The sequence below is a fragment of the Cyrtonyx montezumae genome, unplaced genomic scaffold (genome assembly GCF_038088225.1).
Source record: "Cyrtonyx montezumae isolate F1298 unplaced genomic scaffold, pur_monq_1.0 scaffold_2, whole genome shotgun sequence".
Taxonomy (NCBI): domain Eukaryota; kingdom Metazoa; phylum Chordata; class Aves; order Galliformes; family Odontophoridae; genus Cyrtonyx; species Cyrtonyx montezumae.
In genome coordinates this window covers 39,087,602-39,113,027 of record NW_027071936.1, presented here as the reverse complement: position 1 = coordinate 39,113,027, position 25,426 = coordinate 39,087,602, and the positions used below count along the sequence as shown (strand labels likewise).

General features: G+C 36.4%; 1 protein-coding gene across 1 annotated transcript in view; it reads right to left on the bottom strand.

Annotated features, from left to right (window-relative positions):
• BANK1 (B cell scaffold protein with ankyrin repeats 1) overlaps window positions 1-25,426 on the bottom strand; it is a 130,278-nt gene that overhangs the window by 64,671 nt on the left and 40,181 nt on the right. Inside the window, exons 6-7 of the mRNA XM_065736951.1 lie at window positions 18,726-18,846; window positions 12,317-12,513 (exon numbers count right to left, since the gene is read on the bottom strand). Of these exons, the coding sequence (XP_065593023.1) occupies window positions 12,317-12,513; window positions 18,726-18,846 (318 nt within the window). The remainder of the gene's footprint in view (window positions 1-12,316; window positions 12,514-18,725; window positions 18,847-25,426) is intronic.

The window sequence follows — 25,426 nt, the reverse complement described above, 5'->3', positions numbered from 1 at the left end:
TTTAGAGATAAGGATCTCAATTCTGGGACCAAAAATTGAAGAATTCAGTAATCATGGAACCATTTACTCCACAAACCACTCAAGAACAATTATTAACCATGTACCTGTCCTATATACTAGCATGCTATGAGCTTGATGTAGCACTGATAGAATCATTAACAGCTAAAACAGCATTATAATAATTTGTGTATCAACCTAACGCATAACTTCCTCCAATCAGAAATTATCTGCAAATTAATCAACAGCTATTATCTAAACAAACTTAGCAGTACTCAATCAACATTTCACTGCTAACCAAATTATAATGAACATAATAAAATTTCCCAGCAATTAAGTATTTGAAATGGAAATATCTATTAACTACAGAAATCCAAAAGAAAGGTCAGATTCCAATTCTGAACATCATAAATGACTCACAAATTTATTGAGGCCATGATGAATTCATTTCTCACAAAGTATCAAGGAAAATGTTTGAAATGAGCATCATGAAGCTAGGGTTCTTGGCAATTAAACTTCTTACAATTACTTTATTAACAAACAAGAAAAATTCAACCACTCCACACCATTCCCTGTACATGTAATAAAAGTTCCAAGTCTTATAAGTATGCCAGTCACTGCCATTAGGTATCAATAATGGCATTTCTACTGGATGGATTAGTTCCTGCAATAGATGCCTCAGCTTTTCATGATAATCTCCTGTTAGCCTGCAGAATAGTCCACTAAACCCTGTAAGAACATTGATATTAGTGGAAAGAACCCAATGTGTTTGTGTTGAGTTCTGACCACTCCCTACTGCTCTAGCTCTTACATTTACTTTTTTATTCTTTTGGTTACAGATATCAACATCCCATGATTTATTTGCATAATTCTGACAATTTACTGAATGTAATACAAGTCTACAGCTGTGTTAGTCTATAGCTGCTTTTAACATGATTTTTTCACTAGCTTTTAAAGAACTGAAATAACGAAGAGCGTGATTAAATTTCTTAAATCTGTACCTAACTGCAAGGCATTTCAGTCTTGCCCACATAAATATCACTGATTTTCAGATATTACCAGGTGAAGCATAGTGTTATGCAGCAAAAAAAGATTTGATATATCCAATCACTAGTTTATTTACATTTTCTGTGGGAGCTGCTGAAAGATCTTTTGAGGCTCTCTTAGGGAAATGAGAACAAAAACAATGAATATATGATCTCCTGTGCCCCCAGTAACATAAACAAATCTATGCCTACTTTTCTCTAGGGAGCCAATTCTTCATGAACTATCAACAAGGAATTCTCTTACTTGACCTTGCCAGTATTTTTAATGTGTATGAAAAGCCTAAGATGAGCCTCCAATAATATGGTTCATTTAATGAAAATATAAAACACTCCTGCCTCCCCCACCATAGATTTTTCTGTTTTTAAATGCATTCCTATCCTTTTGCATATTTTGTAATATATTCACCCAAAATAGTTTAAAAGTTTCCAGTTCATCCTGTTAAACAAAACACCAGAAGAAATCCCAAATTTACAGCAGATTATCTTCTCACTATAGTAATAACTGAGAATATGCAACCTCTGATGTTTTGTACTACTGTCATCATTACTTCCCACGAAATCTTTGAAACCATTTTTTTTCATCAGTTTACAAGGTTCACTTTTACCAAAAATCAGTATATACGTATTTTGGATTAACTTTTTATAACCAGTAATAATCTGCAGCTAGACCTCCCTTCAGTTGACACAGACATTATCAGGCAACAGAAGAAAAGTACTTTATGATCCATTACATTTAAAAAAAGCTTTTCAAAAGCATGTTAATCTTTTAAACTTTTTGAAATACTATTAAATCTTCATTTACTTGGTATAATGGCATATAGTTTCAATCGTAGCCACATTACTTAAGCCAGAACCATCAAATGTTGATTATATATGCTTATGAGAGCAGCACGTGACACACCAATTTTGTGCTCACAGTCACAATACCTCAGAAATTCATCATCTCATCTCTACTTAGATCAGCTACCTTCTGTGACGCATACTTTTCATTTTTGGTAAGTAACTTGATCCTCGGTTACTAGCTACTAGTCAGTAACCAGTTACTACTACTATCCTAAAACAAAACAAAAAACTCTATTCCAAATCCTTGTATAGTCTTCTGTTCCCTGCTTTACCTTTTTCTCTACTCTGGTAGGTCAATTAAGACTTGAGCTCTGACAAAGATTTGGTTTTGTTCATTTATGTCCTGGATATGCTATTTCTGCTCTGTGAAATGGATGCCTTTGTTCAAAAGTAGCTCAGCAGTTCTGCATTTTTCTAAGGTTGCTTGAAGCCTTTACTCATGCACTTCCACCATCTACTTTTTTTTATTGACACTCACTGCTTGCAGGTATAGAATTAAAACCCTATTCAGCTGTTAACCACCTTTCTGAAGAATTTTACCTCTCGCAAGTCTAACTATGCCTCATAGCTCAGTATTGCCTGAAAAACCTGCTGCATTCTTCTCCCAGCACTATGCATTATTTGTTCTTCAGTAATGATTCACAGTCAAGGGGCTGAATGAAGCCTGTTTCTCAGAGTGCCCAAATTCTAACTAAATACATCATATTTTATGAGTAAAACAATGCAGTTTCACTGCAAAACAATGCAGTTCAAAGAACTCTTAAGCTTTCTCATCATTAAATGACTAAGAAGCAAAAAATAACAAAAATAGTAAGAAATAATATCTTTACATTACATGGGTGCACTTAATAGCTGCACAGGAAAACAAGAAAAATCAAAATAACAAGCTATGCTTTCTTTAACAATCTGGAAGAAAAAACAAGGTGAGCAGTTCTCAATGATAAGCTCAATCACATTTACTCTCAGAATCCTGAAATGATCTTTTTAGCAGTGTCTAAGAAGTTTTTCTTGTTCTTAGCTTGCATGGCTAGCTCAGGCCTCCATCTTCATCTGCCTATTTTTATGGAAAACAAATGTTCACAAAAAGAGGAGCAAATACATCTACTAAAATTGCGAGTTTTTACGGCTATACAGATTACTGATTATGTTGTCAGTGATGATAGGTGTCCCTAGGGCAAACTGACCAAAATTTACTGCAATTCTTATATACTAGTACTAGATTCCGTCACCTTTAGCCTCTTCATTGCATCACAGGACTTCAATTTGAAAAGCAGCTAAGAGCCATAGACAATCATCAAGGAAACTCATCAGCTAGAAGCAAGTCAATTTTGTTTTCTAAATATCTCATTAAAGAAGATCTTTGATTAAATGATCATGTTAGAAATCACACTTAAAGTACTTTTATGTCTGGCTCAGATAGTGATTTCTGTATTTTTTCCTAGGTAACCTGAAGGGGGAACTTCCTAGCTTCTTCTACATGGAAGGAGACTTTCCTGCCTACTTTCATTCTTTTGGCTCTCTGAAAGCATTATTTATTAACAGCAGATGTACTCAGCAGGAATTCTGATGGCCACAGGTGGCCAACCACAATTCTTAAGCTGTTCTCTAATATTTGAAGAATAGCTCCCAGATCACCCTTATGATCATAGAGGAACAGATAAATAACGTGAAATCTCAGAGCCAAGTAAAATCAAACCAATGTGACTCATCAGAGAGCGCTGAGGTTCCGTTCTATGCCTCACAGTCATAGGAAGAGGGAACAATTAACTTCTGATGTCTAAGAAAAACTCCCAAACTTCTGACATATATACATTGCTGCTATCATACTCACAAGGACTTTGGCACATAGCTCATAAAGTTGAGGATGGCTGCCTATGCCTGTTACAGACAGCATTATAATGACTGCAAATCAATGTATTATAAAGCAATCTATTAGCATATTGGCTTTCTTCATGGAATTGAACATATATAGCAAGAGATGCATACGCCTTTCTGAGTTAGTGTATGGAAACTGAGAAACCATTTTTAAGTTTTACACCAAATAAAAGAAAAGCAAAATAATACTGCTAGGTACGCGAGTCTTGGGTATGAAATACTGAATTATTATTGCATAATATATGTAGGTGAGAAGAGAAGAAGACAAAACATAGATCACGCTTTCTGTTCAGGATACTCAGAATTATAAATGGAGACTGTTCACAGCTGTAGTAAGCAGAACTAATGATATGCAGGACACAAATGTGTTTTTTAAAGCAGTTTCATATAATGGGCTTGGTGGCTTTGAGAGTCTTTCCCCAGTGGTCATTCTATTGATGTAGAGCCTAAAGACAATCTTTCTAATTAAGCAATAAATTACAGCTGCAGGAAAGTCTAGTAAGTCACTGTTAGACTGTGCAGAACTCTCAACCTTCAGACTGCTGAAGACACGGCAAGTCTCTTACTTAACATTATTTATTAATTCTTGCTTTACCCCCTAGTTTTTCTTTGGGTTTTGATATCAAACTTCTCCTTTCAGACCTCTCAATATCATTCAATAAGTACGTGGTTCTGGATCAGAAACTACATTAACACAATAACTAACAGCTCCCTTTTTCTTATTATTTTCCTTCATTTTCCCTCACAAAACTGAAATCCTTCTTTCAATAGTTTTGCTCTTTGTGTGTTTTTCTTATCACTCCATCTCTTCTGAGAGACTGGAGGAAGGTGATTTTGATACGGCGTTATCCTTTTTTGTGCTCACCAACTTGTAAGATGAGACAGAAATCTGATTCCTTTGCAAATCACTGGGAGGCAGCCAAAGGGCATACTCCAGATAGTCTCACTGAGATCATATACTATTTTGAAGTACATCTGCTTTTTGACAGCTATACACATACGTGCAAATCATTTCATCCAACAGAGAAAATACCCAAAACTTGCTTCTGTCTTTATGCTAAAATGCACCAGCTCTCCTCCCTTGTGAAGTAAACCTGGAGGTTAGTGGATGAGTTTTAAATCATTTAAACTTTTTCTATGCATTATAATTGTGTCTCAGATGTCTGTATCCAAGGAAGAAGTAGAAAAGCAACCTGCTCACCTACTAACAGTTATTAGAACAGCACAGGAAAGTTGGCAGAAAGGTACCAGGAGCAATTGTTCTAATGGACAACTATGCAGTAGCTTCTTCCTAGGAAGTAAGTGGCTGCTTTAACCTCTTGCAACGGATTTGCAATTTGTGAAGAGGATTCATACTCATCTGATGAAAACAAGACATGACATACAGTGACTGAAAGTTTTCAACATCCACAAAAACATATAGCCTGTTGAATTGTTGTTTTTGGCATCAGTAGTAACTTAACTAGTTGAACAGAGAAATCGCATCTTACAGCTAATGGGATTTCATGCCAAATTTGCTTGATCCCTTATGACAGAGGTTACACAAAAGGAGCTAATTTACATTTAAAAGTCATTATTCTGTGCATCTTTGCCATATACTTTCTAACAACTCTTGAGGCTAGTAAGGAGTCTCTAACTACCTGAACATATTTATTTCCATGCTTCTTTAAAGACAGGATATATTTAACATATCGTGGCACCAATTTTTAAGACAACATAAAATGTCAGTTTTGTTTTCTCATTTTACCATAAAGCATTCTATTTGCATTTATCATTGATATAAACAGTCTCTCCAAACCTTTTTCATGTGTTCAAACAAATTCAGAGCCTAACAATACAGATGACTGACTGGGATGACTGTTTTCTGAAAAACCAAAATCAACAACCAACCAACCAAACAAAAAACAAACAAACAAAAAAAATCCAGCAACAAAGTTCCCTTTCTAAGCATCTTTGCTGATGCTACCTTGCCCCAAACAGTCAGCAGGACTACAGCAATCCAATTTACAAGCATATTGCCTGAGATATCATTAGTATTAGAGTTTCCCTAACAATTGTAAAAGCTTTTTGAATAACTAAATTGAAACAATTGCGCCACTGCTGTAGCAGGAGAACATCAGAAAACTAGACAAAAAAAACAGATAACTCTTTAGTAAAACTATCCTTTTTCATTTTTAATTATATAAAAAATTCAATATGCATCTCATATAAAAGGTTTCCAAATCTGCAGGTTTTTGTTGTTGTTATGACAGAACCATTGTTAAGGCACAAGTTTCTAGTCTGCATAAAAGTCAACACAGAAACTTTAGAAATGTGTTTAGAGTCTGTAATTTATTTTAAAAGGAGAAATCTGGGCTTGTTTACTTAAAGTACAACTCCATGCTCAGTCAGTACCTTCATCTCTTCACTAAACATACATTGTTGACTCTAATCCTAAAAGGCAGTAAGTTCAAGCAAGTTTTTATTACAGAGAGCAAGTCCCTCTGAGAACATGTAAAGAGGACAGGAGGAAACACTGATGGACAGTAAAATAAAAATAACACCCCACCCACAGCCAAATCCTACAAAATCCAAGCACTGACAATATGAAGCCTTTCCACAAGGAATTTTAGAATAAATAAATAAGAGGTCTCTGTGAACAAACATTTAACTGAAATCATAGGATGACGTCTGCTTGCCAGTTAGCAGAAATTCACAGGTTTTTCTGCTCAGATTCCTCCAGAAGCTTAAGAATTTGATTTCATCACCAAGGGTTTGTGAATTCTACTCACTAACAAGTATAAAAAATAAAACAACATTCAGGTCTTCATTTCAGTTAAATAAGCTCCAGCATATTAAAGGATGCATACAACCAACATATCTAAGCATTAAAATATAACGGAAAGAATATTATCCCAGCAGGAATCACTAGTGGATTAGCAAAAATTTTAGAAACTAGATTAATCTCTCTCACAAATTCTCCCAGCTATTTGAAAACAACGAGCAATGGGACAGTGAAACACTACAGTAGCATTGACAGGAATTAAAAAAAAAATATTGAGAGTAATTAGGTTAATTTCATTTAAGATATGTATACAAATCATCTTTCTACACGTGGCCCTTACCCAGCAGAAAATTAATAGCTTAGGAAGAGATTGCAACCAGGTTTGAACACATAATAGTTTCTCAGTAGGGAGCTCTGCGTTTTCATACAGCCTTTTATTAAAACACAGAGTTAAACACTGATGTAAGAATAATACTTATATATTTGAAAAAATTATACTTGATGAGTTTCTAGAGCACTCTACAAAACCATGTGAATCCTTGTTAAATGTATCCCTGCCATCTTAAGATTCATTGGCATTGGAAGGTGGTAGCTAAAAAGCCACGAAATATTTATTTTGCATAAAACAGCTGAAGAAAAAAAAAGCGCTCAAATTCCACAATACATTGGTGGGTGTTTTTTTTTTTTGGGTTTTTTTTTTTTTTTTGTAGATTATTTCCTATTTCAAAAAAAAAAAAATTGAAGCAATTGTGGATTCTGGTTCAACATTCACTTCAAAATAAGACATGGATATGAGGACAGAAGCATACAATGATGAATTACATCAGCCTACAGAGCTGCCCATCCTTTAAGCTTCCAAATATTTATAAAAATACATCTTGCTTTTACAGAAATAATTTCCTCCTAACACTTATCTAATATATCTTCCACAAAATAAGTTCTCAATGAAAACTATGCCCACCTGTAAGATTATCTTCTCTGTTACTGAGAGAATTGCTGAAAACAGAAAACTCAATAACTACAAAGCTAGACTTTGCAGGATGTCCCTCAACAACTAAAAAAGAATTAATGCGACTCTCCCTTCTGAAAAAAAGCAGACTTCTCACAAAAGGACCACCTTGAGAGGACTGTCCCAGTCTACCCAAATCCATAGAAATTTCACTAAAATATGCAGAATTCAATGCTTATTATTTTCTCAATAGCTGCCTATGATAGATGACTGAAGCAGGCAGACATAGGAAATATTAAAAAATCCAGACAAGGTTTTGTTGATAGCAAAGGGAATGTTTCCACCTGTCCATCGTTCTGATATGCATTGTCACAGGCTTGGCCATAGGTCTTGATTAAAACAAACAAACAAAAAAAAACCAACTTTATCTTCTGCCTCAAATTTTAGACAGATAATTCAGAAATGCCAGAAGATATATTAAAAATTAAATTGAATTTGTGCTGCCACAACTGCATAGTGGAACGGGAAACAATTATTTCAAATTTTACATTTCAGTAACATTTATGTTACCACTAGGAAACTGCCCTGAAGGCCACAGCCAACAATCAGAAGTTATTTACATTAACAACTAATAAACCACTTTCAGAAATGTGTTTTTCTTAGAAATGGTGACATATTCTACAAGTGGTACAAAGTAACCTTCCTGACTGACCTAGTCAGTAGCACAATAACGGAAGAGAGAAACTGGCATCCTAAAGTGCCAGAATAAGGAATGTCACCCAACCAAAGCTAAAATGCCTGGAGTGGCTGCCAGCGCAACCTCCAGTTCTAAATCGTCAAATCACAGACTGTCCATACTTTCCCTATGAGTCACCTAGTGCTCAAAACTTTGCTCTCATCTAGTTTAAGTCTTCCTTTGTGTGCTGGATAAGAATTTCTTTTCTTTATTTTCTGTAAACAGAACTTTTGTGTAGGCTTAGAAGCCCACAATGGGAAACAAGAACAGCAACCAAGTATCAAAATGGCCAGACCTTTTTTTTTTTTTAGAGAAACTTGATCTATCACCTGGAGTCTTAAAAGGCTCATCATTTCTCCTCTTCAGATTCTCCTAGACAAGGACTCCTGTCAGTACTCCTAGTTACAAATGCCTTTTACTAGTTTTTAATTCAAACAATTCAACCTATAGCAATAATAGAAAACATTCAAACCCTTGGTTCTACAGAATAATATCACAAGACAAAGGGACAATTCAGGATGTTATCACAGAATGTTAAACAATATTCCTATTTTATGCCACAGAAGAAGTAACTGAACCGAATTGAAGTTCAAACAAAACACATGCTAGAATTGGAAATGAATACCCATTTAAGTAGTCCTGTGCTAACATACAAGAAAAATACAATTTGCTTAATAAATTACTGGTATATTTGAGACAGAGCTTTATCACAATCATCATTAAGTAGATTCCGTTAGAGACTACTCCATCAGCTTAGTACCTTTAACACAAATGGATCGATTCATGCAATGTTCCCTTGAAGCATGGGAGACATTTTGAAGGAGACTTTAAAATGCAGAATTCTGAGAGACAAGGCAGACACTACCGCTTTGGGGAACACATTTATACAGGTTATTAAATGGTGGGATGTTTTAGCATCAAATATTCCTGCATCTAACACACTTAATAAAAGAGGAAAACCTCTTCCTGACTCCTTCATTTGTGCAACTGTAGCAACAGAAGCGTGCTACATGTTATGTGATCCCTCTCTTGTGCTTTGTACTTAACACAGACCAGGAAATCAGATTCTGGCACATCAGCTAATGGTGCTGGATCTGCTTGCTGCAGCTGAAACACTCCCACATCAACACTGTCAGCATCCAGGTCCAGAAAAGAGATTTTTAAACAAACACAGGGAACCTGTACCACAGACAAAACAGTGTGCAAGTTCTGCAGCTCCCCCTGCCAACAAAGTCATGAGCACCTTTGCAGTATGCCTGCTGGGCATGAAGGGTATAAACAGCAAAGCTTCATCACCAGGGAGCTCCAAGCACAGGTTGCTGAGCATACACCAAAGAGGCCAGCATGACAAAGCTGTGGATTTGAAAGTAGAAATAATAGCTGTAGTAGCCCCTTCCCCTTTCGCTGTCTTCTCTCACTAACCACACATCTCAAGAAATTCTAACTCCCCAAAGGACTCCCCAGCACAAAGGCAAATGAAAAGCACTTTTCAGGTTTTTAGACAAATTGAAAATATATTTAATACATTCATTTTTCTGGAACCCTATTGCTCTTTACGATAGAAGTGATGAATTACTGTGAATTTTTTGCGATTACTCCTAACAGGAATAGCAAAACACAGGTAACAATTTTAAAACAGTGAGGGGTATACCAAGTACAAAGGTACTTCTGTTGCAATAATGAGCAATTTAATACTCCAACTCTAACAGGAAGTTCCTGGTCTGTGATTAAACTAAATTTTGCTTGGCTCAGAGCCATGCAAGTATTTCTTCTCCACGTTCCCATCAATTACAGAAGTACAGTAAGTGTTTTTGTTCTTAAGTGCACTCTTACAGGGGACACAAATAAGCCATTTTTCTTCTGAGGTTAGAGCTAACATTTCTAAAATGCCATATTACACATTTAGCAGACTAGAAGCATGCTCCAGTTTTCACTCGTGTTGCATTAGCGAGTCATGGTATTTGAATCAGAGGAAAATGTGAAGTATACTACGTACCCTGACCAGACTACACATTCTTACAGCAGTAGTAGAGTTGGTTTCACTAAAACTTTAATCCAGGAAAACAACCTTTGTATGGTTTCATAGACAGCTTTATGCTGGATGGAAAGGAGAACCACATATTCTTCAGTTAATTTTGATCTCAATTACTGTATTAAAACCTGAGATAAAGGTTGATTACTCTGCATCAGAAAATGTAATGAAATACTCCCTGTCACCTCAGAGAAGACACCAGATCACATTCTCCATTAGATACAAACTTCCTGCTTTGCAGATATTTCTCCCCCCCCAGTTTTATTGGAAGTCTGTATCAACAGCTGTTTAACAACAAAAAGGTAAATGGCACATTCTCATTCAGCATCTTGACCATTGACAAAATGTCATACTTCCAGGTACTACATGCTACAATTTTCTTTCCCTTTAACTCATTTTAAAAAGATCGGATTGTAACACACTGCTGAAGTCACATTCGCAGTTCAACAATGACTACAGAAAACTCTTCTTCAGTGTCTCTCCTTCACCTTTACATTAGATGACAGCTACACCAAGTAAAAAAAACAAGCAAACGAACAAACAAAAAAAATAATACAGATTTAATAGCTAATCTCAGTCACCCAGTGATTCCATTCTTTACTACATCTTTTTCTAGCTTAACTCACTTTTACATTTCTTGCACTTTCCTCACCAGGTTTGTTAAAAATTCTTCCCTATATAACCTACACAGCTATTATCAAATATTTCACAGAATCATAGAATTGTAGGAGTTGGAAGGGACCTCTATAGATTATCTAGTCCAACCACCCTGCCAAAGCTGCTCCCTAGCCCAGGTTGCACAGGTAGGCATCCAGGTGGGTCTTGAATGTCTCCAGAGAAGGAGACTCCACCACCTCTCTGTGCAGCCTGCATCAGTGCTCCATCACCCTCACTGTGAAGAAGTTCCCATGCACATTTGTGCAGAACTTCCTATCCATCAGTTTATGAACATTTCCTGTTGTCCTAACACCACACATCACTGAGAAGAGTCCAGCTTTGTCCCTCTGTCTCCTGCTCCTTAGATATTTAGATTTCTTCAAATTCATCTTTAGTTTTACGTCTATCCACATCAACGTGACTGGCTAACAGCAGCTAATAGTAATGTAAAGATACATCAAGATGACTGGCTAATGGACAAATAAAACTTCTGTCTTTCTCAGTGTTCATAGAAAAATGGTCACAACAGAAAGAAGAGAAAATGCATGGAGTTCAACACCAGAAAAAAAAAATCACAATCAGCAGAACTATAACAGGTCTTCGCAGCATAAGCTTACTTTGTTAGGCTTCACATCCTGTCTTTCTCTTTGATATAAAATTACCCTGATTTGTTCTCTAGGCTTTAAAACATCTAGGGCAAGGATTACCATCTATGTTCATATTATAGTTATCACAATAAAGACTTAAAATAGATTAAAGCTCTCAAATGTTACTGCAGTACATCCCTTTTTATACTGTCAGTTCTCTTAGACTTTATTGGCAATAGGTTGCCTACTAGAATATAGAACATTTTTCTGTTATTTTCTTCTGTGTCAAAAGGCAACGACTGCTCAAACACACTCCTGCACTACCAGGCAGAAAAAAGGTTTAGTTCATCTAACAAAAAGATGTAAAAAAGTGAACAGCGAAGGCAGGACAAACATTCTTTTCATCAAATGGGAATGACAATGCAAAGAGAGTTCAGAAATTACTTCTGAAATGATTTTGAAGTAGGTATCTATATTTACTAATCTAGATGATTGGGCTAGACTATTCACAATATAACTATTACGTGGTGCTAAAAACACAGGCCTAACTGGGCTTTCAGGTCACATCAGGTACTTCTGATCTACTGTTCTCCTTCCATTTAGTGCCTAAATTTCAATCAGCATAGAAACTTACATTCATTACAAAAGTGCAGAAAACGTGGCTGTACCCCATCTTGATCCCTCTTCCAGAGACGGCATGAATATAACATTTTACAACAAAAGGACTACTAAGTACAAAGTTTAACAAAAGAAATATCACTCAGTTTCAGTAGTGGAAACACCACTGTTATCTGGTTAGTGATAGCAAATGAAAAAGCATATGAACATACCAACAGTTCTTTGATTAATTCTCTCAGTTCCTTGTGTCCATGCTTCTCAGCAATACTTGCTGGATCATCTCCATCTATATTGGTTATTTTACAAGCCTGTGTGGCCTCAGGATGCTTGAGTAGAACTGTTGCAAGGTTCTTTAATCCAAATCTGGCTGCACAGTGAAGAAGAGTGGGAAATTCCTTCAAATGGCTATCTGTATAAACAAAACAAAGCTTTCATTAAAGACAGGTTTTTCTCTTATAAAACACGTCTCATTCATCTAGAAACATTTCTCATCTGAGAAATCCAAAAGAGACTTTTCATAAGTACTATGTTTTCATATTATAAATAATTTCTGAAAAGTCACATGGCTACCACAGACTTGCAAAAACTTGCTTATCAACAACAACAACAATATCAGATGCATCAGATAAAAGTTTCCAGGATTTCTCTGAAATAGCACAATATTCATTTGCATTGCAATCTCTATGTTTCATCTTGGATAAATGGGACAAAGCCAAACAGAAGTATATAACTTCAACACTTAGTCATGTACTTTCAACCTGTTGCTTATTGTGTTGCGACTTGTCTGCGTGAAGTGCATACTCTGTTTTCAACACGATTGCTGCTAGGTTCTATTGCTAGTCCCTAACTCGTTTTATACTCCATCTCTATCTGCCCTCTCTACACTTTTAATGACTTATTCCCACAACTTCTTTCTTGAAGAGATCCAGTCTACTTAGCTGTGCCTTACAAAGAACCAACTCCATCATTCTTACAGCTCTTTTCTGAACCTTTTCCAGCTTTGACTATTTTAAGATGACAGGAGAAGAATAGCACATGATACTCAACTTATGCGTGAACTATGTAATTTAGGCACTGTCATAATTATGTCCTATGTTTTGTTCTCTATTCCTTTTCTAATAATTCCTAATTTCATTGCCTTTTGATCTGCTACCTAGCAACCAGTTCATTTTATCACGGAACTGCATGTCTCATTCCTGAGTGCTAACAGCTTGCTCATAGCCTCTCATTTTGTATGACAACACAGGATTGTTTCATCATTTCGTTTTTACCTACACTGAATATCATCTGTCATTTTATGGCATAATTCTTCAACCTTCTAAGGCCTTTCCCCGCTGCTTCCCAAGCAGCCCTCATCCTTACTACCCTGAATGCTTTGCATTATTAGGCTAAGTTTTTTTCCTTCCATCTGCCTCCAGGTTTTTGGACAACTATTCAGGCATACCCAACCAATTGCCAAACTGAAGATTGCAATCCAAAATCCAAAAAGAATAACAATAAATTATTCTAATTATCAGCATTATAAACAATTCAAACGTGACGGAATTTTTATTTTATTACAGTTTATATTAACTGCTTAGTCAGTTCCCTAGCAAAACTGGGTTTTGGCATCGCATTTACACCTTCTAAGTACTACAAAACTGAAATACTGCATGCTGCTGTTATAAACTTTGCTCTTTTATTCTCCAGTTGCCTCAGAGCACTTACCGAATATCAGTAAGTCCTGGTAATTTCCAGTCCTGTCAATTTCTGCAATTAACTTCATGATTCTTTCAACTCCAGCCCATTTCTTCTTGTCTTACAATCAAAACTACGGCTTTGGAATCTACACAGTTTCTTTTAGAGCAAACATCGATGCTTATAATTTATTTAGTTTCTCTAATTCATTCAGTTGCTCTTTCAGTTATTTTTCTGGCATTTCCCCTTATATCCCAGTCCTTATGAGACATACAGATTATACAGCGCTTTTTCAGCCCTTCAAGAACTAGAAGAGAGATTTAGTAATAGTAATAACAATAGTTATAATAATAATATAATAATAATAGTAGTCATCTTTGTGGCTCTCTGCTGGACTCCTCCCAGGAGATCCCTGTCTTTTTTGCACCAGGGAGCCCAGAATTGGATACAGTACTCTAGTTGAAGGCAGAGTAGAGCGGGAGGATCACCTCCCTCAATCTGCTGGCCATACTCCTAATGTATTCCATAATGCCGCTGGCCTTCTTAGCCACCAGGGCACGCTGCTGGCTCATGGTCAACCTGCTGTCCACAAGGACTCCCAGGTCCTTCTCTACAGAGCTCCTCCTCTCAGACAGGTCGTTCTCTAACTCATACTGATGCATGTGGTTATTCCTCACCAGGTGGCAAGACTCTGCTCTTGTTAAATGTTATCAAGTTCCTCCCTGCCAAACTCTCTAGACTATCCAGGTCTTGCTGAATTAAAGAACGGCCTTCCCGTGTGCCAGCCACTCCTCCCAGCTTTGTATCATTATCAAACTTGCTGCAGATGGACTCTATCCATTCATCCAGGTCGTTGATGAATACATTAAACAGGATCGGACACAGCACAGACCCTTGGGGAATACTGCTAGTTACAGGCCTCCAACCAGACTCTGCACTCCTGATGACAACCCTCTGAGCTCTGCCAGTTAGCCAGTTCTCAATCCACTTCCCTGTCCACTCATCTATCCTGCAATTACTAAATTTTATAACAAGGATGTTGTGGGAAATGACGTCAAATGCCTTGCCAAAGTCAAGGTACGCAACATCCACTGCTCTCTGCCCACCTTCCCAGCCAGTGACGACATCGCAGTAGGCCTACCAAGTTGGCAGAACATGATTTCCCCTTGGTGAACCCATACTGACTACTGTTAATTTTCTTCTCTTCCAATTGCTTGAAGATAGCATCCAGAATAAATTGTTTCATCACCTTTCCAGGTACAGAGGTGAGGCTGACTGGCCTGTAGTTTCCTGGATCCTTCTTGCCCTTTTTGAAGCCTGGAGTGACTGGTAGATCACCAGTTGGGATTAGGAAAACTCAACTAGCAGCTTCCAGCACTTAGAGTAGGATGTCATCCTCATGGGCCAAAGTTTTCCAAGTCAAAGTGATAGATACCTTCAAACTGTTGAGTATTCGAGGCCACCTGGATATAATACTTCTGTTGATAAATGTTAAATATATATTCACCCTGGCATCTGTTCCATTCAGCCACCTCCTTAATAGTTCAATGGCCATTTCTGCATGCAGCTGTGGTATCTGTAGTCATTCTATATAAGTTAATGGCTTTGACATCCATGCACTGGGTGAGAAACATTTTTAGACCCTATCTCCCAGAAATTCCTCCCCTAACAACACATTTCACTTAAAAAGATAGTAAGGTTAATGATCTCAGAAGAGATGAGTAAGACCTACTAGTCTTTCCTTTTGCTCTCATTCTGAAAAGAGGCACAAGCAGCTGTTTAAATGCCTCACAAGTCATTAGATAGTTGGACTAGATGATCTTGTAGGTCCTTTCCAACCTAATGTATCTATGAGTCTATCTACGAATCTATGAATCTAGATAAAGGTGAATAAAGGGTCTCTTTCCTACAAATTATAGCAAAGTCTCAGACAGTGAAAATGTGGCTTATTTTTAAGTTCATTAAGGTAACCTTCTCAGCTATCTCTGAAAGTAGTGCTTGCTCTTAAACGCTTTAGCTGGCACAGACACGGTTAAATAAAGGTTGCAGTTTTGTTCTGTCATGATCCCTTCTCTGCTCTTCTCTGTAAAGCACTCTGGAACACCTCAGCTATGAAACAGAGCATAAAAGCTAATATTAATTTATTGTAGCACTGTCTTAATCTGTGGAAATTTTCATGAAACTGCAGTAAGCAAACAGAACAGCCTACAGTTATACTTGTACAGACTTTTAAGACATACTACTTTTATTTCTGAAATTACTGGTGATATAGGACATTATTTCTTTTAGCAATTTAAATAGACACTTAAGATGATTTCTACAGTGACAATATCAATTAAACCAAGAAAACACAATGTATTTTGTTTCCCCTCCCCATCTGTCTTTTCACCCCTTGTTTCACTAGCAGCTAGAAACCCAAACTTATTCTTTTGAGACAGATTTTTCAGCTTGAAAGAAAGAATCAGAGAAATCAGGATAAAATTTGTTATGTTGCCTGGAGTGTTAGGTGACAAAAAGCACTATTTTGTATAAATAAGTAAATCATTATTTTAAAGAGGCCTCAACAAATGAGTTTAACTAGAGTGATATTAATAGGTAACAGTCAGTTTCCTGAGAGAGAAAAAAAAAAGATAGGTTTTCCTCAGGTAAGCCATTTTTAATTTTACCTCAGGAATGAACAAACCAAGAATTTGCAAACCCAAAAATTCAAGATTAGATTTAGGAGTGCCCCAACTCAAGAAGAGTTCTGAAATACCAGTTTGGATTAGTTACTGTGTTTTGACTGGAGCCCCTTACCAGACCATAGAGGAATAACATGCATATGAGGTATCCTGAAAGCAGATTAGTACAGAACATACAATATTCAGGACAGCTTTAGTCACATGCTTCCACAAAAGACGGAGGACAAGGCATCTCATTACCACTACAGAAAAGCCAGACATGCTCTCAAATCTCTTTGCAGTAATACTGCAATGTTAACCACACTGTTTTTCCAGCGGTTCCTGCTCAGTCTGTCAGCTTTCTCAGCTGACTGGGCTTCTAATAGTCTCCTTCAGAGATCACTCTTTCAAATATCACTAATTATATAAACATTCTTCTCCTTGATAAGATGAGAAAAAGTCTTTATCTTAAATAATGGAATGCTAGTAGGTAAAATCCATGCATAATCTTAAATATCTTTTGACAATGTTCTTTATGCACATCCTCTATTGAGCACTGAACAATCATACTTTTATCTTCTTCAGATCTTATTCAAATATACAAAACAATAATAAAATGGCACAGTTCAAGTCTGAAATGTGCACTCTCTCTCTGACAAGCTTTTACACATACAGCAGTTCCAACAGTAATTTGTTGGTACAGACTCTTGATTTACTTTCTGGTAACCATTTGACTGGTTGACTATTACAAATAGGATGTTTCATCTAAAACAAGCAACCGAAACTGATCTTATCCATGGGAAAATATCCCAATGACTATCACCTGAAATACTGGTTTGTGGGGGAAAAAAAAAAACGGAAAAAACCCACAAGAACAGTATGAATTCACATTTGTACCTTTTTAAATAACTCAAAAATCAGTGGACAGTACTTAACCAAGCTCACAAGCTTGCTCTTGAAAAGTATAAGCTTTTTGGCAAAGGATTACAGGTTAATAAGCATTATTTTCAATACTCACAAGTGCGTCTAGAACTAATGAGGTCCTAGAGAAGCAGAAATTGTTTTTTATCCCCAACAGAATTAGCATTTTACATTTAGAATAATGCTCTAACATGTCCTACACCTCTGTCTTGCAGTTTTGCACATTACTGCGAAAAGGGTACGTACCTCACTTAATACCCTGATTATTTTCAAATGCAGATTCATATTTAAGTTCATTTTTAGAATGCAAAAGGAGAAAAAAATCTTTATCTACTACAGAGGGATGAACTTCACAATTAGAAAAAACTTACTAAAAATTAAAGGAAGCACGATAGTGTTCACAGTAGAGATTACCTTGAAAATCTGTTATTTCGTCATGAAAATTATTACATTATGCACTCACCACAATGAGTTTATTTTCCTCTCAAAATCACAGACTGGTTACATGAAACACAAGTCAGCAAACAACTTGAATACCTCTTAACTATTTCAGAAAGGAATCTCAGTTTCTTAGTGAACCTGAAGTTTAACTCCATCTCATCTGAAATCACATCATGATGATAGTTTTCAAAATATGAACTAAATAATCATCTTCTTGGTTTACTGTAATACAACTTGAACCCTTAATAAATGGTTAATTAATTCAACCAAGCCCTCCAATAAGCAGTAGATCCTGTTGGTACACTACTGAATTGTATGCAAAGTGCATTTACTTCACAGACAAATCCTCCTAAACTCACTATATATATACTTCAATAACATAATTATCTTTTGGCCAGAATAAAGTACTGGTAACCATTAAGTACGCAGTTACTAAAAACCAGTGTAGCTGCCTAATGGTGTTCTAAGTTCAAAAGCAACCCATTCTCTTCCAATGATAATAATAAAAAATAAGATTTCCTCTGTTAGTTTGAAATAAGAGTGCAAAGTTTGAGAGTACTGCAAAAGAGCAATGAAGAAGAAAAATAAGACAAATATACACACAATGTACAGACATCTCATCATGCCTCTTCTTGTCTGTTTTCTCTGTGAGAATAAGGCTGAAACTGAGCTGAAAAGCTGTTAATTTGAATTTAATCCAAAGCTGATCAAACATCCAAAAAGGTCTAATTATGTAACTACTGACTAATGAAGTAATAGTTTACCATTTTTTTTTCCATTTCTGCCTTGGTTATGTTGTCTTTATAATGGATTTTTGCACTTCACCAGCATCCTTAAATACTTAAAGACTGCCTTATTAACATTTGTAAGTAATAACTATTGTAGCAGTAACAGAATTCAATGCAAAAAAGAAGGGACTCACTAGGTTCTTGATGGTGCTGCTCTTCACCTTGGGATGGACTGAATTCACAAGTAATTATCTTGCTTTCCAATAACAAAGTCAGAACATTGTCCAGCTTCTTCACAGAAGAATACTTAGAAGTCTGTTAAAAAGACAAATAAATAAAAACTGCATTTGTTGCACATGCAATTTTAACTTTATCCTCAGGTTCCTCGTGAATCAGATTATTCAAAGTAAAGACTGAGAGACCTGGGTCTGTTCAGCCTTCAGAAAAAAAGACTCAGAGGGCATCTTTTTAATGGTGTGTGGTGATAGGACAAAGAGAAATGGTCACAGACTGAAGCATAGGAAGTTCCGCACAAACGTGCATGGGAACTTCTTCACAGTGAGGGTGATGGAGCACTGGCACAGCTGCACAGAGCAATTGGATTGTGGAGTCTCTTCTGGAGACATGTCTGGATGCCTACCTGTGCAACCTGGGCTAGGGAGCTGCACTGGCAGGGGGGTTGGACTAGATGATCTCTAGAGGTCCCTTGCAGCCCCTACAATTCTGTAATTCTATGAAGAGTAAGGACAGGAAGACTTATATGACAACATGGTCCAATAACCACAAGCTTTTCTGACAGATGCCAGTTACCAATTAATCCAAGGTGTCATTATAGCATTAATTTAGGATGAGTTTAAGGAATACAGTAGCCATCCATCACTGGAAATCTTCACATTTAGATTGTGTACCTTGCTGGATAACAAACAGCATTCATTCCATCAGCCATGGCCTAACATTGCTGACAGATTAAGAAACTGATAGCAAGCAACCGATTAGATGACCTTCCTACTAAGTACTGAGCCTTCAGACAAGTAAAATCCTGACTGCTATGAGAACATTTTCTGATTCCAAATTCTGTCTAGACAAAAGGGCAAGATCCATTTCTAATTACTCTCAAGGTAGCCATAACTAAATGCTACTTTTCCTGGTGTGATGAGAAGCATGATTACAGGGATTCAAACAGTAAGCACTAAGCACCAGAGAGCTAGCACAGTCTGAGCTGCACTGGGCATCAAAAGAAGCTCAGCAACAGCAGAGAAGCACACAGAAGGAATTGGTTTACACTGTTCAGGAGTCAGTAACTCTGAATTACATGTTTTGCTTCACATATCTGAAGTGTTTTGGGACAAGACAACTCTGGGATTGCTAACAGAGGTATCCGCAGACATTCTGAGTATATATGAACTTTAAAAGAAACTCAGTGGCTGACAATTTGAGGAGAAAAGGAGAAAGATGTCTACTGATGGAACATGCAGTTTAATTACTAATGCTGTTAAGAGTGAATAAGAAAAAAATTGCATGTGATCAGAAAACGTTGAGTACATTGGCAGGATAATATCTTTGGCTGAGTTCTCTATGATTGATCCAGAATTTGGTGACAAATTTGTGCAGGAAAGGGAGTTAACATCAATAAAATATGATTTTTCATTTTTCCCGTAATCAAAGTTGACCAATATTAATTTTGATATATAGAAAACATTATACAGTAACTTGTGACCTATTTATTTCTATATTTACCCTTTCTGTACTGTATCACTGCATATTTTCTATAATTGTTACCATACAGACTTAAAAAAAAAAATAAGTACAGAAAATAATTTTACAAGAAAACAAAACAACCCAACAGTCCCTCCTAGAAAAAAACACCCTAAAGCATGTTCTAGAACTATGACCTAACCTGAGCATTACATTTACTGAGTGAATTGTGAACCCCATAAATGCCTACTAAACATTTACATCCTCCTCCCCCCCAAAAAAGCCACACTATTAACATAAATAGCCACTTAATATTTTAAAATTAATAATTTTAAAATTATTTCTTAACTTTGTTAGGAAACTATCCTATAATCTCTTATCCCAAGAAGATATTTTAGACACACTATCAGCACTGGCACTACTTTAATATGTTTCAAGCCAGATTAATACAAAGGTAATCCTTGAAGTGCTTAAAGGCAGGTTGGATGGAGTTTCAGGCAACCTGACTGAGTGGACAGTGTCCCTGCCTAAGGCAGGGAGTTAGAACTAAATATCTTCCAACTCAAACCACTCTGAGATTTTTCAACATAGGAATGAGCTAAAATGAGCATATATACAGAATCTGTGACAAGACAAAGGAGGTTCAAAACCACCGGTCTTCACTGAAGCAACTGGTTAGTAGAAAACCCAATATTCAGTGATGAATTCAAGAAGAACTAGATCTGAAATAGTATGTTTAATTTCCCTTTAAAGAGGTAGGACCATCCTCCCTATTCCAAATAAAATGAAAAAAAAAAAATCAATGACACCTGTCTCTCAACAACTACCTGCCTGAGGAGTAGTTTCAAACAGAGCATATTTCAGACTGTCTTGCATATCAAAAGCCATCTCCTTTCAGCAAGCACTGAAGGTTATCACTTCCAAGGTTCTCTGCTTTAAATACAAGCAGATGCAGGAACTCCTACTTCCCCTTTTCATTCAGGCAGAAATCTGCAGAAGGAGTACCTTGGAAACATACAGCACTGACTTTGAACTTAGGTAATCAAATTTACATGAGATGGAGCAAGTTCCTGAAATGAGGAAAGTACACAATTTCAGAAACTCACAGCAAAACCGTCAAGGACATTAAAAGTTATTTGGCTTACGCAGATCTAGCAAGCTCAGTTTCTACCAGACGCTGAAACTAGCATGTTTGACCTCCCAAGAGGGCCTACACTGAATTAGAACTACATTTCTAATGCTTTAATAAGCCTGTCTTACAATGACCAGACTATCCATTCTTAGGAATTTAAAGGCAGGTACAACATCCTTCTCACACACAGAAAACTTACTGCACTGTGATAACCATCTCATTTTCTTTTCCTCCAAGGATCTGTAATCTAAAGGCTGAAGCACATGACTTAAAAAGCTATCTTTTAATCTGAGTCATAAGTATTAAATTTGCTCTTCTGCTCTACAAGAAGGACATGGTAAGAAAATCTAGTTTAACTTAAATAAATAAATAAATAAATAAAACGCAGGCTAATACCTTCCATCTCACACAGGAAAGCCAGTCCCACTAGTTACATGAAGTAACAGTAACTTAGCAGAAGTAACAGTGACACAGAACTAGCAATAGGACCACTGCACTATCCAGCTGAGAGCTCTGCAACAAACACAAAGGTCATCACCTTCCTCTACCAGGAGGGAATTTAGTTTAGAGCTCTTACTCTTTCCTGCTCTAGAGCTCCATTTGTGTACTCTGATAAACCCTCTACAACTCTCTACAGGTCTGAAGAGAAAAACCAATAAAACTATGCTCAAATTCCCACTGAAAACCAACAGGGGTAGGACAGCATATAAAGTTAATCATGCTGCAAGGGTTACCATTGAGCCAGTCAGAAATTTGAGAAAGCTCAAATTATATCTGAAAACAAAATTAAATCATAGCAGAAAAGAAAAAAAGCACTGTATTCTATCAGTCTACCCATGGGCATGTTCCAGGAGCCACTCAGAGTCAAGCCACTAAGTTTCTAGACAATTCTTCCCATGCAAAGCCAGCAACTCTCTACTCTTCCCTTCAATGTTAGTTCTCCTGCAAATGGTACAAACATACCCCAGCACTCTCACCAGAAGCCAGTCCTTTTCGAGTACCTCCTCCCAGCTGCAGGCACCATCTCCAGCCCCCTGTCCCCTTCTCAGAGCAACAGGACATAGCTGTGAAGAACAGAGCAGCCCTGAGTGCTGTCCACACCTGGGCACCAAACCAAAAACTTTTGTAAAAAAGGAAAAGAGCAAGCAGAGATTTTGCTACTTTTGTGAATAAGATGACCTACATTCTATAATAACTGCTAACAAAGTCCTGAAAATGTGTGCCACCGCAACAGCATACAGATAGTAAATTAACATATTTTTCACTGGCTTTAGCAGTACTAACAAGGTTACATTTACATAAAGATGAACTATTTCAGTAGTTCTTATGTATCAGATACTGCTTTATATGCACTTCATTATATTACTTCTACTAGAAAGCAAGGGCTGGGGTTAAAATTAGGCAGGAACTTCTTACAACTACAGCTAGTGATGGAATATGGAGATATTTCACACTTAGAGGAAAAGAATTAAACATTTTAAAATAACAGCTATCAATATGACTTAGAAGATGGAACATTAAAAACAGCTCCAAAGGAAGTATCCTTAGAGGATCAGGTAAAGGTACCTATGTAATATCTTCATGAGTCATACAGCTATCTCTCACATTTTCACTGAAAAGGGGGCAATTTATTTTCACTTTTCTTTTTATCAATAAATGCTGTAACTGGAATATTGTTTGATGGCTAGGAGAAAAAAAAAATCCCAAGAGTGGATTTCTTTTTTCTTTTTCTTTTTTTAATTATAGGCTCTCAGAATTGTATTACTCAACCAATGCTTCTCAAAGATTTTCTGAATCTCTCGACATTCTAAGTCACTCAAACCAAAATGAACCTATCACCTTCAGTAATAAGGACAAGACCTTAGTTTCCTTTTATTGAAAACCTAATAAGCATGTACCAAAAAACTCCCAACACTAAATAATTGAATCAATAGTTGCATTTGGTAGAAAGTCTGAGAGAAAAATCAATACAACATGCAAATCCAACAGGACGTTCAAGTGAAAAGTTGATGAGAAGTTTTTTTTAAAAAAAGTTTATGAATTACAAAAACTTTAAAATCAGTCTGTCCAGTAGGTTACTATAAGAACACAATCTCCTTGGGAGAGTTGCTTCAACACAGAACTACGTTAAAGCAAGAGAACAAAAAAGTGAAAGGCCTTTTGCCTACATCTACTAGTACATTCTGATAGCAAGTATGTTCAGAATTATGATTTAGTTATAACAATCCCAACTCTTCCTACTTTAATATAAATTTTCAGATTGCTTTCTTCTAAAACTTTTCATTTTTACTCATTTTCAAATATATCACCAGTACTGGTTTGGCTGCTTTAAATGCCTTGATAACATTAAATATTTTTTATAGATGCTTATAAGTATGGAACACAGCAAACAACAATCTATCAGATGAAGTAAAGAATGTCACTCAAAACATGATTTCAAAAATCTTAGAACACATTTTATCTCAACTATACTGCTAATCTTTAATTTCCATCTAAAAATAAAATTAATTAATAGGTACAGCATTACTATACCTTCCTAGTCTCCCACTAAGGCACATGAATTGACCTGACCATCAGTGAAAAGAACAGATAACTGTAAGCCTATTTGTATGGTATGGTTTATCTACTTGGGTTTTACAGGGGGCCAAAGTGGAGAAGAGGGCAATAGTCTAAGCACTGATGTCACCTCAAAGTCACTGTAAAGGTCAGCAATACAAAGAAAGTGTTTTAGCAAAGCGATGTATCTTTGGTATGCATTACTGTAGCAATTTCCTTGCATCACAGAATTTAAATGAGGATTACAAACATTTGTGAAAATCTTGAACTTTTCTTTTAACCTCAGAATGATATTTCTTTGATCAACAATTGCTGTAAGCTTTTCTATTTTGTTTTCTATTGTGTTTGATTGTTACTTTCCATAGATAAACCGCTGTTGCCACAAGATACTTTTGCAAATAAGCTGATAGTCTCAAAGGTTTTAATTATCCTAGTTAAATAAAAGTTACTGCTATTCCTGCTACTTGATGGAAATTCTAATTAGCGCCAAGGCTGTTCTGGTTTTCCTTGTATGAGCACATTTTTTAAGATTAAGTTAAATAATGTTCTGTAAATTGCATCTTTACAATGTATCTTGTTGGCACTAAATCAGGTTTACATGAAGACTTAAAGTATTTAAAAAGTTTGTGGAAATAGTTCAGCTACCCAGCCAGTTAATATACCTCACTACACGGCCCAGAGGGTGCCATTAAACACTATGACAAATCTTCCAGCACACATGCAAGCTTACAGAAGAATTACCACTAGAGTACTTTCCTGCAAAGCAGCCAACATACTGTGTGGATTCTAAAACCTGCTTGAGTATGAAAATTTTACCTGATTTTCTAGTTTCCAATACAATTAAATTAAGACTGAGACATACAGCGCTTCCTCATTTAAGTCCTTTCTTATTATCCAAACGAGTAAAGGCAAACACATTTTTAAACAGCCCTGACAGTCCTAACACTACAGCTGTATTTCCTGGTGCTATAGCTCTGCACATTTTTACATTTGCATTTGTAAAGAATTTGAATTGCATGTCTTACTAAATATTAGGCATACTGGTTAAATGAAGGGTCAGACTCTTGAACAACACAAAGAGATCTTGATCAGAAATAGGAGGTGTGCTATAGGTATCTAAGTTCCCATGCTAATTACATTTTTTAATCATTATGACACACTTCTTATGTGTAAAATTTTAAATTAAACCTGTTAGAAGATTACTTCAATGTCCCTTCTAAGCACTGATGTTATAAAGATTTGAAGAATGTGCTTGTACTTACACTGCCTTCCCTGTGCAACGGCCTGTTTGCTTAGAGCAAAAGAGAATTGTATTTAGAAACAATCAACCCTCATCGTGAAAAGAATACAAACAACGCAATACATCATTTGTTATTAATCCTCTTTTTTTTTTATTGGATATAATGCCTTAGGTGGTAGATAAGGTAGATTTGTCACAGGAAAATGAGACTGTCTGCATTGGAAACAGGAACTATTACTTTTGTTCTGGCTTTGCAATTACAATACAGACAT